Genomic DNA, 14,423 nt, shown 5'->3' with positions numbered 1-14,423 from the left:
TATTTGATAAAGAATTTTTAGCTGTAAAATCATATTGTGGCAAAACAAAGAACGATGTTTCAGTTTTTTTGTGAAGCATTTCATGTGCTATCAGGTCGGCCTTAGCTCACATTTCATGCAGAAACGTCCACATTTTGGGTAACTATTTCTACACCTGCAAGTTAAAAAAGGAACTTTTTTTTCTGAAGGAAAAACAAGAAATGGCTGTTTAACATAGATGCTGACACATTAGATAAGTTTTTTTTAGCAGTTATTTACCAATAAAGACATTTGATTTTGATCTAAATCAGATTTAAGGTGATTTAAACTTTTAATGATTAACACACTTGGATATAATCTGTTAAATTTCCCCAATTTTGTTTGCCTCAACTGATCTTTAACAATGTTTTACTAACTGAATCAATGCAGATTTCTTTTAATTCGGTTTTGTCTTTTTACGCATTTTACAAACTGTCCCACCAAGCCTTACAGCTTTACATACAGACAGTCTCATTCCATAAGGGCTCATCCATCTTTAAACGGATTCAGCAGATTCCAGTAACAGAACACTTCTCTACTAAGATCAGCTGCACTTTAGAGTATCGATGGAGAAATGCTCTCTCCCTGAAATCCTGATCCAAATAGTGTGAACATAGTGCAAAAAAAATCACATTACATGCTCCATAGACTTCAAAGTATCTCCTTTACAACATATAACAGAGAAACTCTGGGAAACTTTTTCTTTTCTTTCCATGCTTTGATTCAACCCCGGATGTGTGTTAAGGAGTGAACCTGTGGTCACCACAATGGAAATAAGGATGATTTGAATTGCGATTCAGCTCTTTCAGACTCACATCAAACACTGTCTTGCTTCTCCTAATATTTAATACAGCTCTTAAAGGACTATTTAGTGAAATAAAGCATAACTTTCCTAAATTGGAATAGCAGTCCACATGTTTTAGTTTGTTTTCACAAGATTGTGTTTTAAAGGTCAGAACATGTCTGACCTTTGTGCTTATTTAATCGCTTTTTGTCACATTTGGCATCTTATTTAGCTCTGATACAGTCCAATGACGTTCCCACCATCTGTTTCCTCTGAAAACCTCTTGTGCTTTCCTCATCTTGTCCCAACATCACCCTAAACCAGTCTCTTTATCCTTTTATTCCAAGTAGGTTTTCTTTCCTTACCCCCCTGAAAATAATCTTAAAAGCTTAATTTAGTCAGAAGTTGTAAAGCAGACCTAGCAAACATAACACCTTCTAATTCCTATCATCAGTCAGGACAAGGGGAGTGTGTATCAATGAATAAAAATGTAAACATGTATGTTTTTGTTCTTGTTTTTTAGGGGGGGGGGGGGGGGGGGCAAAACCCTCAATCCAGTTTCTGAATAAAATATTCAACTCCTCTTAAAGTGACAGTGTGTAGTTTCTCTGGCGATAGGGGGCAGTAGATACTTACATCACTGCAAGCAAGCATTATTTTTGTGTTCAAGTAAGACCTTACCAACAGATGGCCATTAGATCAGATTAACTTTCACCACTTGCAATGAGTGAAGAGGTAAATGTGTAAAAGAACAACGTTATTAATTCTGAAAGTTTTGTAACCTTTTATTACAAATCAGTAAATGTCTTCTGCCCTCACGGGCTTCCGTAGGAGGAAACATGGCATCCAATGTGGCATTGCCCAGAGACTTAGACCCGCTCCCAGTTTTTATGGTTATATGTTATGAAACCACCAATAATTTTCAACAACAGGGTGTCTTTTAATTCATTTACAACAACATTGCAATGGATATTTCTAGAGATTAATGGTTAAAAACTACATAGTGTCACTTTAACTCAAGGTCTACAATTTGAACCCTTTTCTACAATTTGCTCTAACAGATTTGACTTAAAATAAAGGTTATACAACTTTCTTTTTTAAGTTACAAGGTCAATACAACATATGTTTATGAAGTGTTTTGGACTAAATCCTTTTCACATAGAGCAGTTTCAGGGCTCTGTCACTTTAAGAAAACAAGCTGCAGCTGGCCACGCCCACCCATCCCAATCAGGCTGCTATAAGCTGAGAAGCTCAAAAGCGACTGAGGGGCGTGGAGTAAAGCTGCTGCTCCTCCAGCAGCACCAGTCTTTTGCATGTGAGAGGTGGTTCTATGGCCAATTCCCCCATTTGTGACATCACAAATGGGGACTTTTTGATCTGGTGTCCTTTAGGCGCATACATTTTTTTATGTTTGGAGTATTTAAAGAGACAGTGGAGACCCACATCGCAGCACAAAAGAATGCAAAGGGTGTGTTTTACAAAAAATTCCCCCTTTCAAACCAGTCAAAGTGGAAAAATAAACCACTGCATGCAATTAGTTTAGATAATTAAAAATTATTTTTTTTTCTTGAAAAGGCAGCGGGTGAAATGAATAAAAGAGGCAGGTTTTGAATTGGGGATCTGCACCCTACACTTGCTCAATGAGCATTCAATTACATGTTCCACTTATAACATTCAGCTAAAATATGATGAAAACGTCTTCACTGTGCCAGATGTGCTTAACATGAATCTGATGATGACTTTGCAAAGTATGTCTCCTGGCACAGAAGGAGGGATTATAATTTCTGTCTTTATTAGTATTATTTCAGTAGAATAGAATAGTTATCTAATGCAACAAGAAAGTCCCACTGTAATTATCCTCATTTTTGGCACAAAGTCTCATTATTGTAGACAGTAAATGGAAAAAAAAAGATGAATCAATACCTTGTGCCGGAATTTAATGACTGGTCGATAGGGTTGTGATCCAAACTCCTCCTTGTTGGGTCTCCCACTGGTGCCAAGCACAGTGAGTCCCAACACTAAGACAGCAAGCGACCACCATTGGGCTGTCTTCATTGGACTTCTCCTGTCAGAAACAAAACAAAAATAGTGAGTTTCTTCTCCCAACACTCTGCAGGTTCAATACCTGCTGGCCTAGCCAATTCATCAAGCATGTTGTAATTAGTGTAGACAATAAGAACTGCAAAACTGTCGCTGGTTTAAACTAAAGCTATCAATACTTGCCACACACTCAGCAATGAGATTAGATCTCCTTTTGAATCAATTATGGGGAAATAGATGTCATGAGAAAATCTAGATAAGAAAGACAAAGAGCCAATATGTTAAGGCAATTAAAGTAAAGGCTGTGGATTAATTAAGGTGAGTGTCCAAATCAAGTAACTGTGATGTAGTGAAGAGATAAGATCTTCAGCAGCTCTCGTGCAGAGACGCCGTTCAAATATTTTTGTATGAGAATGGGAAAGTTCACTTTACACCTCTACTATAAACGCATTTTCAATTATTCATTGTGTTGTGCGGGAACAAGTCTGACCTTTACATGACATGAATTAAATACAACAGGACTTTGTGGGAGAAACATGCCCGATAAAAATGTCTGTCAGATACAACTTAGTTCAAGCAAGGAAAGGCATGACAAATGCGTGACTTGTATCAGCATTCTCAGACTCCTCATTACAATCCACAAACACATTCTGATAAGTGTAACCTGAAATGCATTTAATGCACCTTTTTATCCCTCACCTTTATTGGTATGCAGAAGTGATTCACACATTTGACTCCACTCACACTGAGCTGTACTTTTCTGGCAATCTCAATCCTCCTGTGCCTGCTCATCTCACTTCAATGGAGAGAGAGACATGACTGACAGCAGTATGGTGACCCTGCTTCCTTGTTCTAGTGGAGTGACACACAGTCTGACAACAATGGCACTGTTGTGACAGACTTCAGAGCACACGTGCTACTCACTGGAGGTTATGGTTCTACCAGAAGAGAAGCGCGTCACTGTGATGTGCAGGACCAACATTAGACACCGAAAGTTTGTGACTTTTGTTGCTTGACTTTGTGACTTATGTTGCCTCCATGAACTCCCTGATGCCTCCAGGTTTTTTGCACATTTTCATCTTTAAAGCCATTTTTTATCATTCAAACACATTTTGCATGGCAAAGTGTAGAAAAAGTCTGTGCACCATAATAGCATGTGTAGTTAAAATGAAAATTTCTCTAGTACAAATGGGCTTTTTGAAGTGAACGGCAAATCTGCTAAACAAACTAGCTTAATTTTTCTATGTCTCTTAACAACCTTTTAACGCGCTATAGCAATAAATATATTGTGGAGATTAAAAAAAATAATTATTTAAGTGGTTCTCTCGCATTTGTCTCAAAACCTCAGCAAATAGCACGGCTGAGTTCGAAACCAATGATTTGACCATCTTGTTGTCTGTCTCACAGAAAACCATGTTTTCTGGGTCCTCTACTCATTACTGTGCACCATTTCTCAGACCTAAAAGTTGCCCACATCACAGCTGAGCTTCAGACAGCAGGCTTTAGTCTTATTTTCTGATAGTTGGACATCTCACCCCAAAGTAGATAACAGCAATGTAACACTACCACTAACTCTGTTTGCTCTGCATGGAGGACCTTCTGCCACGTGGTGAAGTTGCTAATGCTAAAGGTTAGCATAAACTAGCCGAGATGTCCGCTGCTGTTTCCTGGACATTAAAACAACAATAGCCTTCCCCATTGTGGGTCAAGATCTGTGAGTCCATGAACGCTAATTCAAAGTGTGACATAGATCTGTGAGGATTTTCAGGTCCTAGATTTTCACCGTCTTTTTTCCTATCAGAAGCTAATACAAGAGACTATTTTCATGTTTAGACAGCATGAAAAACTCAGAGTGACCGACTATAATGAGTGAACCACGCCTTTAAAGATTTCATCAATGTTCTGTTCAAAACAAAACGTTCATTACTAAGAAAGTTTCAGTCAATTGCTTGGTCTTGTTTAGTGGATTAAACATGAAAATGTTCCGATTAATCTGAAAGCAGAAACCTTTTGGTTTGAAGTGTACATGTAAAATTTTTCTAAAGTAATGTTTAAAGCTAGAATTCAAACCCTCACCAATCCCCTGTAGACACATTAACTTTGGATGATAAGGCATTATTAATATCGTAATTTTCCATTAATTATGCAAGATGTGTTATAGTGAAGTTCAAAGTAGCAACTCTATCAGCAGCAGCTGTCCCATTTCCCTTCTAGCACTAACATTTAAACACACTAGACGCATTACCATATTTGTAGGCACAATCATCAACTTCTTTGTGTCATCCAAGGGCTAGATGGGTTATTAATGGGCTAACTGCTGCAGATTGCTGTGTCTGACACTGATACATTAGCACTTTAAGACCTTAACTTTGCTGATATATATATAGCTATATGTTAGGTTCACATTTCTTCAGCTGATTATAAATTATAACTTGGTTATGGATTTTTAAACTAATATAAAAAAGAAGAGTGCTTGGATGTTACTTTTATGTTATGAAGTCTATTCTATTCATTCCACCACCCCAAATGCATCACCTGTTCATAGAGGGTTTTGTGATGCATCATTTACAATGTCAAAATCACAATTTTTCACTTACTTAGAGACATTCCACCCCTAAGTAAAATGAAGTTGATTGCCCTAGAATAGCCCCAAAAGAACCCTACCACCATAGACATGAATTATGTGGCTACTAGGCTAATACCTGGCACTAAATTCCACTTAGCAGTGGAAAAGATCTTTTCTATAGCGCCTCTCAAGATAAAAATCACGGGCGCTTCACAAAAACAAAACATGTAAAATAGAAAAAAGAATTTAGAAAATGATTAAAATATATTTTAAATGAGCAAAAAATAGACAATTGTGATTAAAAATTGTAAAGAAAGAGAGAGAGTGAATAGGAAAGAGGGAGTGGATCCTGAGGAAGAGGAGAGAGGGGAAAGAAAAACCCCGACCGGGGCGGAGGCAGTTACCGACGCAGCACGAGCCATTTTCAGCTGTCTTGTCAAATGCACCACGTACGTTACGAAAAAGGTAACTTTAAATAACTTTAAAGTAACTTTAAAAAGAAGCAAACTGAAGAAAACATCAGTGCTGAAGAAACATGAACAGTGAAGAAAGCACAGAGAGATCTGTTAGATAAAAACTGATTTTCACCTTCTCTTGTTAATAATGTTGTTCTTTCAAACAGAGTTCATTAGCCTTATTCACATTTAAAGTGGTGAATACAGTATTAGATGCATGGAAAATGATTTTGTCTGGGTGCCATCTGGTGTTCTTGAAGTCAAATGAAGGTTCAATCCTTGTTTATATTTTGGTATTCTCCTTTGGCTCCGGCAGGGAAGTTCAGCCTTGTAAGTCTACAGTTCTGTTATCACAAAAAGTGGGTGAGCTTATCTTTAATGTGTGTGTGCTATGTTACTTGTGAATAAAACCTTTTGAGAGCTTCGGCTTGAAGAGAGAGACAAACAGACCTCCCATTGGTGCGTCTTTATTTCTCTCCGGTTTTGCAAAATCTGGTTGTTGATTATTAGAGTTTATTGATAAATGGTATTGACAACATAATATTTCTAACCCCTTTGCGTGTGTTGGACTTTCTTTGAGGTATGCCTGGATTGATTAAATAAAAATACCCAACAAGATCCGTTACTGTCTGTGCGTGTGCGTGGATGGACCGGACACGGACTGAGCTGGGAGCTCCCGGCTGCTGAGTTTTGTGTGTAGGGAGGGGTGGGCGCTCTATTTGACTGGCCAATCACAGAGCGTTAAGACAGTCAGTTACCCAATGAGGATTTTCCTTTAGCACGATTACAGGTATTTAAGGGTTTTACTCGTTTCATGCTCGTACTCGTCAAAAATGCTTTATCCGTACCGGATACTCGTCTGAAACGAGTATCCGGCTCATCCCTAATAAACACTATCTTGGACTGGATACATGACAGGAGCATAGCACATAACAGCACTACGCCTTCTGTTGTCGTGCCGGGGAATTGCTTTGCAACACTCCCCAGGAGACGGAGAAGTATGAGAGCAAAACCCTTCCATCAATCCGTGCGTGTCTGTCCCTTGCGGAGCTGACGGAGAAGCATGAATCAGCCTTTAGTCTCTGGTTTCAATGGGGCCTGCTATTCAAAGCTGCAGTGTCCTTCTAGCAACAGGTGTACATTATCAATATGCACAATGGGTCATAAAAACCATACATAGTAATTTGCTAATATGATAGCACATTTCTTGAAAATATCGTGACACAATTTTGATACTACACCACATGTCCCTGCAAGGCATAGCACTCTGTAAAAGGAACACTGTCATATTGTGGGGGGCATATACAAAGTTCTCGTATAGGAGAGTGTACATGCTCTCATAAATGCTGGAAGTCTGAAGATATGTTTGTTTTGAAGAAAAAAAAGAAGAAACAAACAGTTTGAAAGTTTTCCCTGGAACCCCCAAGGGATGCCATCATAACTTTGACATGTAGTTTTAGATCCCCCAGAGCACATCTAAGCCTTGGCATTGACTTTCAAATGAAGACTACCCATTTTCCACTATGTACACAATGAATCATGTCTGACAAGCTCACAGAAGCTCTACACCACCTCCCCCATCCATTTTATACAGCATATTTGTACCACTCAATACACTGGGCAAGCTAACGACAGTAAAATCCACACAGTCCAGTGTACACCACACTGACCGGACCTTACTGGGAGTTAGATGGTTCCCATTAAACACAATGTAATTTACTAGAAATAGTAATAGAAGTACAAAAGTCTATAACACAGGACATTTTATTTAGAAAATTAAAGAAAAATTTTCACTTAAGTTAAATACAAATATTCCTACTTTAAATCTACAGCTTGGGATGTAAGAAAATGTTGTAATATTTGTTCCTGCAATATATCGATATTCAAAAGCCATGTATCAAATTTTCAGGAAGAATTTACATTCAAACGTGTGTATTTTAATTTATTTTGGTGCAATCCAAACGCCGACCGCTAGTTGGCAGCAGTGTGCAGTGGGTTTTGTTTCCACCACTGAAATGTAAATCCCTCTGTTATGGTTCAGATACCTCATGTTAAACATGTTTCCTTTCAGTTTGGACAGTTTTTCATTGAATTTTCCTACCATGAATTCAGTTTAAAACTCCTAAAATCGTCTGACTGAATTTATCATCAAATATCGTGATATATTGTATCGTCTCCCCATATCGTGATACGTATCGTATCACCAGAATTTAACCAATAGACTTATCTAGACTTAGCTAACATTACTGTTTTATTTGACCAAAAACATGCTAAGTCAGAGCTAATTTCCAATTGACCCTGTTAAATCACTTTTGCCATAACTGTCTGTGATTTAAATTTTTCATTAGTTTAATGATTTTTTAATTGTTTTGGTTTATTGTCTTTTATGTTTTAATTATGATGCTTATAAAGCATTGTTTGTTTTCATCTGATAGGTTTTATGGAAACTTTCCTTAAGACTTACTGAATATTAAACAGTGCAAGTCATACAATTATACTTGAATAAATATAAAAATCTAACAGACATCAAACTACTGGAATAATGCAGAACAGCAGATAGACCATTGACTTTATCACTGGATAAATGAAATGTAATAACTGGAGTCAAAGAAATCCTATAATTATTTAAGTAAATTTTATACAGTTTTATATCCACTTTGTTTATTCATTTGTTTGTTTGAGTGAGCAAATCTATTTTCTGTATGATCTACCCCAAAATTGAGACTGCCTAAACTCAGTTGCTCACATACAGTACATTGCTTCATGTCTCCATAATTGTACAGCTGCCTGCAGCATCCATGTTTCCAAAAAGTTATTATTATTAGACTGACCACTAAACTAATTGACCAGTGCTGATGATGTAAAACAAGCTTGATTAGATTTAAAAATGTACTGGCAAACAATGATAGGGTCTGAGTTGACTTAGAATGAAACCTTTGCAGCATGCATAGGCTTAGGAGCCACACAATGATATGATCAAATGTATGGGATGATGAAAATAAAATAGGTATAGTTTATTTGTTAAAGTATCACTTTTTCCACAAAGTGGATGGAAGCAGGCACAGAGCTGGCAGCTTGTGACGGTAGAACAAAACCCAAACTCTATCTGATGAAGGAACATATTTTGATGCAAAACCAGGTAGCTCCACGTAGGCCCAATCCCAATACTCGCAATGTGCCCTGCAGTCTTCAGCAAAGTGCACTTGAAGAAAGTGTGCAGTAAGGCCTCGAGTGTGTGGTACACAAGTGTGCAAATAATTGCCAAATTGAGACAGGGAGCATTACGTCATTTGCAACGCATGTCGGGATGCTGGCCACTGTGATACTTAAAAAAAAAAAAAAAAAAAAGATTAAAAGTTTTCAAACAATTATTTGAAATAATGTGTACAATCATTGCTGCTCTGTCTAAAACTTACAGAACATCAATCGTCCTAAAATGAACAACTTTCATTAGAAAACACATTTTCAGAAAAGGAACTTGAACCTGTTCTCCCGTAGCAATGGATTATGGGTAATGCGCTTCACCTAAGTCTTCATCAGTGCAGACTTAGGTGAAGTGCAGATCAAGGGCGCAAAAACGGCATGATCAACTTCCGCACCTGAGAATCAGGACACCCTACATACTTGCAGGGGAGCAGATAGGATTTTCAAACTGGGGGAGGACAAAGTTTCAATGTACACTCCCCCAAACACATGCGTGCGCGCACACACACACACACACACACACACACACACACACACACACACACACACACAAACTATTGCAAGAGCCTTAACTACAGCTCAGTCAGTTTGTGTAATTTCCTCCAATGGTTTACGGAAAAACTAACTATTATATACGTGTTTGAAGCCATTATGAAGTGGAACGCTGGCAACAAAGCTCTGCCTGTCCAACACTATAAATGATAAATGACCCACACTTGTATAGAGCCTCTCAGAGTAAGGACTCCAAAGCGCTTTACACTACAGTGTATCATTCTTCATCCATTCACACACATTCACACACTGATGGTGATGAGCTACGATGTAGCCACAGCTAACCTGGGGCGCACTGACAGATGCGCCCCACTATTTAAATCAGTAATTTGTTATTCTCCCAATCAATTACTAACCAAACCTCATGCTTTATGCTAAACATTAAATGATTCTCAGCATACCGATCTTTACAGAAAACATAAAAACCCTAAAAAACTGCTCATAATATATTTAAAAAATGAAATTCACTTATCACTTAGAGCAGTAACTCCCAAACTTTTCAGCCTGACCAACAGATGTTCCTTCGTATTTTTACGTTATTTATAAATTTTCATTATATTTGGAAAGTTTTTATTCATATATAAATATATAAATCTCTTAAATTTTATATTTTACTTTTTGTATGATTATGTGGCACACTTTGACTTCTATACAAATGCATCAGCATCTGCCTCTTTTGACGGCTTTTTTTTTTACATTGACCGTATGTCTGTCACGTTAGCGGTGTTTTACCATCATTTCTACATCCATCACGTCCCAGAAAAGGCTAAAAAAACATCAAACCCAACGTTTGGAGCTTGTAAACTCCACACACCTCTCGTGCAGCACCAGCTGTCTGATGCTGCAGCAGCGTCAATCTTCCCGGCTGGATGAGTGAATTTCTTCATCAGAGTCAATATTCTGCTTCATAATCAGAGTCAGTCATTACCAGACAAAGTGATCAGTCAACAAAGACCAGACCTGCTGGAAATTATATGTTTATCTCATATTTGCGCTCTTCATGTTGCACACATCTCCTCCTCTCCCCGACTGGGAGCCTCTCAGTGGGAGACGTTTTTCAAACTCTAAAAACTCCCAAACTTTGCTCAGCCTGAAGGTTCCACATCTCCACTGTATTCTGGTGTAAAGTAGTAACTTCATGAGGGATCATGTTTGTAGATGAGACTTGTTAAAGTCAGCAATGAGACTTTGGCGCTTTTAACGAGTAAGTCCCAACACTGACAACAACGTACTGAATCTATAACAACATGCATAAACAGACAGATCGGTCCCGCCTACTTACACTGTTGATCTTTTTTAAACACGCAGTAATCGTTCCTTGCCTTTTTCGCTTCATCCTGCATCCTAGCAGCAACCACTTTGGCGCCTCGAGTCGGTGTTTGTTTACGTCATGCTGCATTCAATGTAATTGGAAAAAGGAACTTCAAGCGCTCTCTGATTTTGCTTTCTTTCTGGCCTTAGTTGGGGGGGGGGGGGATCGGGGTCGATCTGAATCTGGGGGGGACAGATCCCCCCCGTCCCCCACCCTATCTGCACGCCTGCGCACTCGCACCCCTGGTCGGGATCGCGCAACTGAAGGGCGCAAGAATGCAAGTGCAAGTATTACGATTGGGCCATGGACTAAAACAAGCCAGCTCATTCCAAACTAAGGAGCATCACATAATGTGTTAACATGTAGACGTACTCTGACAAATGGGTTTTCCTGAAATCATAAAGAGACAATATCATGAGCTGAGGAGGAAATATTAGAGGTCAGCAGTTACTCATTTAACGATAAAAAAAAAAAAAAAACAAAGTGATCAAATATGGACGTTGGCCCTGTTCTGGTAAAGTAAATCATGAACAAGTTAAATAAACCTTATTTTTGATTAATATAGATAATAATAAGACACTTTAGAATAATCTGGCTAATTTTAGAACATTATATCACTGATCAAAATATTGTATAAATCACTATTATTAAACATGATTTTTTTTCATAAAAACAGACTACTGTAGAATATTTTTGTTAAGTTATTGATTAATGGATAGTATTTCTGATCAAATATAGATTAGAATATTTTAGAATATTTCATATATGAGGATCTGCTTCATTGTCATCTTCCTCCTGTTCATCATCATCACTGATGGTGAGATTGGTTGGCGGAATAACTGTCCTCCATTTTTTCATAGAAATCTTTGTTTACTACTGCTAAATATTCAATATCCTAACTGTTATTACAGGTACCAAGAATATTAAGTTTATGTATAAAAAAACAGATTTTACCATAATTTCTTTTACTTGTTCAGGGTGTATGTTCAAATATGGCAGATTTGATTTTCACGCTAAGATTTCACCCACTTTATTGAGTTAAACATTTACAACACATTTATCTTTATTTAGCACAACTAGTCAAACTTATGATGTGAGAGTTTGATAAACCTAACATTGTTATTTTTGAGATTTGACTGTGAACACGAGACGAGACTAAGGTGTTTTCTGGCTCTGCAAGCACACCAATGTTTGGCGCATTATAGCCTCGCACTGATTGGTGGAATGATGCCATGGCGCAAACCGTGTCTAGCTTGGTCTCTGATGATTTTTTGGGTGAAATCCCGTTATTCTAAGAGTTTGTAACAAGGCACACAGACATCATTTATGATGTGAGTTGAAGCGTCTAAATATGGAAAATGGCCCTATTAAAAAGGTTAAAGCATCTTATAAAAGTATCTAGGCATACAAAATCTTCCTAACATGCTTTAACACAGACACTCAGGTTGTTTGACTAAATGTGCATTTCATTTATGTACATACAGTGGGGCAAAAAAGTATTTAGTCAGCCACCTATTGTGCAAGTTCTCCCACTTAAAATGATGACAGAGGTCAGTAATTTTCATCATAGGTACACTTCAACTGTGAGAGACAGAATGTGGAAAAAAAATCCATGAATTCACATGGCAGGATTTTTAAAGAATTTATTTGTAAATCAGGGTGGAAAATAAATATTTTGGTCACTTCAAACAAGGAAAATCTCTGGCTCCCACAGACCTGTAACGTCTTCTTCAAGAAGCTTTTCTGTCCTCCACTCGTTACCTGCATTAATGGCACCTGTTTGAACTCATTATCTGTATAAAAGACACCTGTCCACAGCCTCAAACAGTCAGACTCCAAACTCCACTATGGCCAAGACCAAAGAGCTTTCGAAGGACACCAGGAAAAGAATTGTAGACCTGCACCAGACTGGGAAGAGTGAATCTACAATAGGCAAGCAGCTTGGTGTGAAAAAATCAACTGTGGGAGCAATTATCAGAAAATGGAAGACATACAAGACCCTTAATCTCCCTTGATCTGGGGCTCCACACAAGATCTCATCCCGTGGGGTCAAAATGATCATGAGAACGGTGAGCAAGAATCCCAGAACTGCATGGGGGGACCTGGTGAATGACCTGCAGAGAGCTGGGACCACAGTAACAAAGGTCACCATCAGTAACACACTACAATGGCAGGGAATCAAATCCTGCAGTGCCAGACGTGCTCCGCTGCTGAAGCCAGTGCATGTCCAGGCCCATTTGAAGTTTGCCAGAGAGCACATGGATGATACAGCAGAGGATTGGGAGAATGCCATGTGGTCAGATGAAACCAAAGTAGAACATTTTGGTATAAACTCAACTCGTTGTGTTTGGAGGAAGAAGAATACTGAGTTGCATCCCAAGAACACCATACCTACTGTGAAGCATGGGGATGGGAACATCATGCTTTGGGGCTGTTTTTCTGCTAAGGGGACAGGACGACTGATCCGTGTTAAGGACAGAATGAATGGGGTCATGTATCGTGAGATTCTGAGCCAAAACCTCCTTCCATCAGTGAGAGCTTTGAAGATGAAACGTGGCTGGGTCTTCCAACACGACAATGATCCCAAACACACCGCCCGGGCAACAAAGGAGTGGCTCCGTAAGAAGATTTTGAAAGTCCTGGAGTGGCCTAGCCAGTCTCCAGACCTCAACCCCATAGAAAATCTGTGGAGGGAGTTGAAAGTCCGTGTTGCTCGGCAACAGCTCCAAAACATCACTGCTCTCGAGAAGATCTGCATGGAGAAATGGGCCAAAATACCAGCTACTGTGTGTGCAAACCTGGTAAAGACCTATAGTAATCGTTTGACCTCTGTTATTGCCAACAAAGGTTATGTTACAAAGTATTGAGTTGAATTTTTGTTATTGACCAAATAATTATTTTCCACCCTGATTTACAAATAAATTCTTTAAAAATCATGGATTTTGTTCACATTCTCTCTCTCACAGTTGAAATGTACCTATGATGTAAATTACTGACCTCTGTCATCATTTTAAGTGGGAGAACTTGCACAATCGGTGGCTGACTAAATACTTTTTTGCCCCACTGTAGTTGTCTTTGCTTCTAACTACATGCTTACAGGAATTTCGGACACAAAAAGGTTGTTTAACATTCTTTTTTTTCACTTGTGATTTTAAAACCACCGGCTTGGTCATCAAACCCTAATCTTTAAAGTTGTTGAACACTCATTTAATCTTCACATTTGCAGTGGTCTCTAATAGGAATGAATCCCTTCTAAGTCATACTCAGGGGGAAAAAATCCCAGATGCACCAGTATCAACAACACAGAAGGGTAAGCTGGAGGAGAAAGGAGCTTTAGAATGCAGGATTTGGAGTCTTATTTCCTAATATTTGGACATCTCGCCTCTGATTGGCTAACAGCAACATGACTCTACCACTAACTCTGCTCTGCAATGTGGATGTTTTATCTCCTCAAATAACATAAGGCTGGAGGAGTTCTGCTGTGTGGTGGAG

The 14,423-nt window shown here is 38.5% G+C and overlaps 1 protein-coding gene across 2 annotated transcripts in view; it reads right to left on the bottom strand.

The window, feature by feature from the left end:
* Positions 1–14,423, bottom strand: part of fstl5 (follistatin-like 5) — a 279,655-nt gene that overhangs the window by 231,155 nt on the left and 34,077 nt on the right. For both annotated transcript variants that reach the window (XM_015951097.3, XM_015951089.3), the window contains exon 2: positions 2,726–2,867. In XM_015951097.3, coding sequence (XP_015806583.1) covers positions 2,726–2,867 — 142 coding nt within the window. The remainder of the gene's footprint in view (positions 1–2,725; positions 2,868–14,423) is intronic.

Source organism: Nothobranchius furzeri, chromosome 1 (assembly GCF_043380555.1).
Source record: "Nothobranchius furzeri strain GRZ-AD chromosome 1, NfurGRZ-RIMD1, whole genome shotgun sequence".
Lineage (NCBI taxonomy): Eukaryota > Metazoa > Chordata > Actinopteri > Cyprinodontiformes > Nothobranchiidae > Nothobranchius > Nothobranchius furzeri.
Note: the sequence above shows the minus strand (reverse complement) of the source record. Positions and strands in the feature narration are given on the sequence as shown.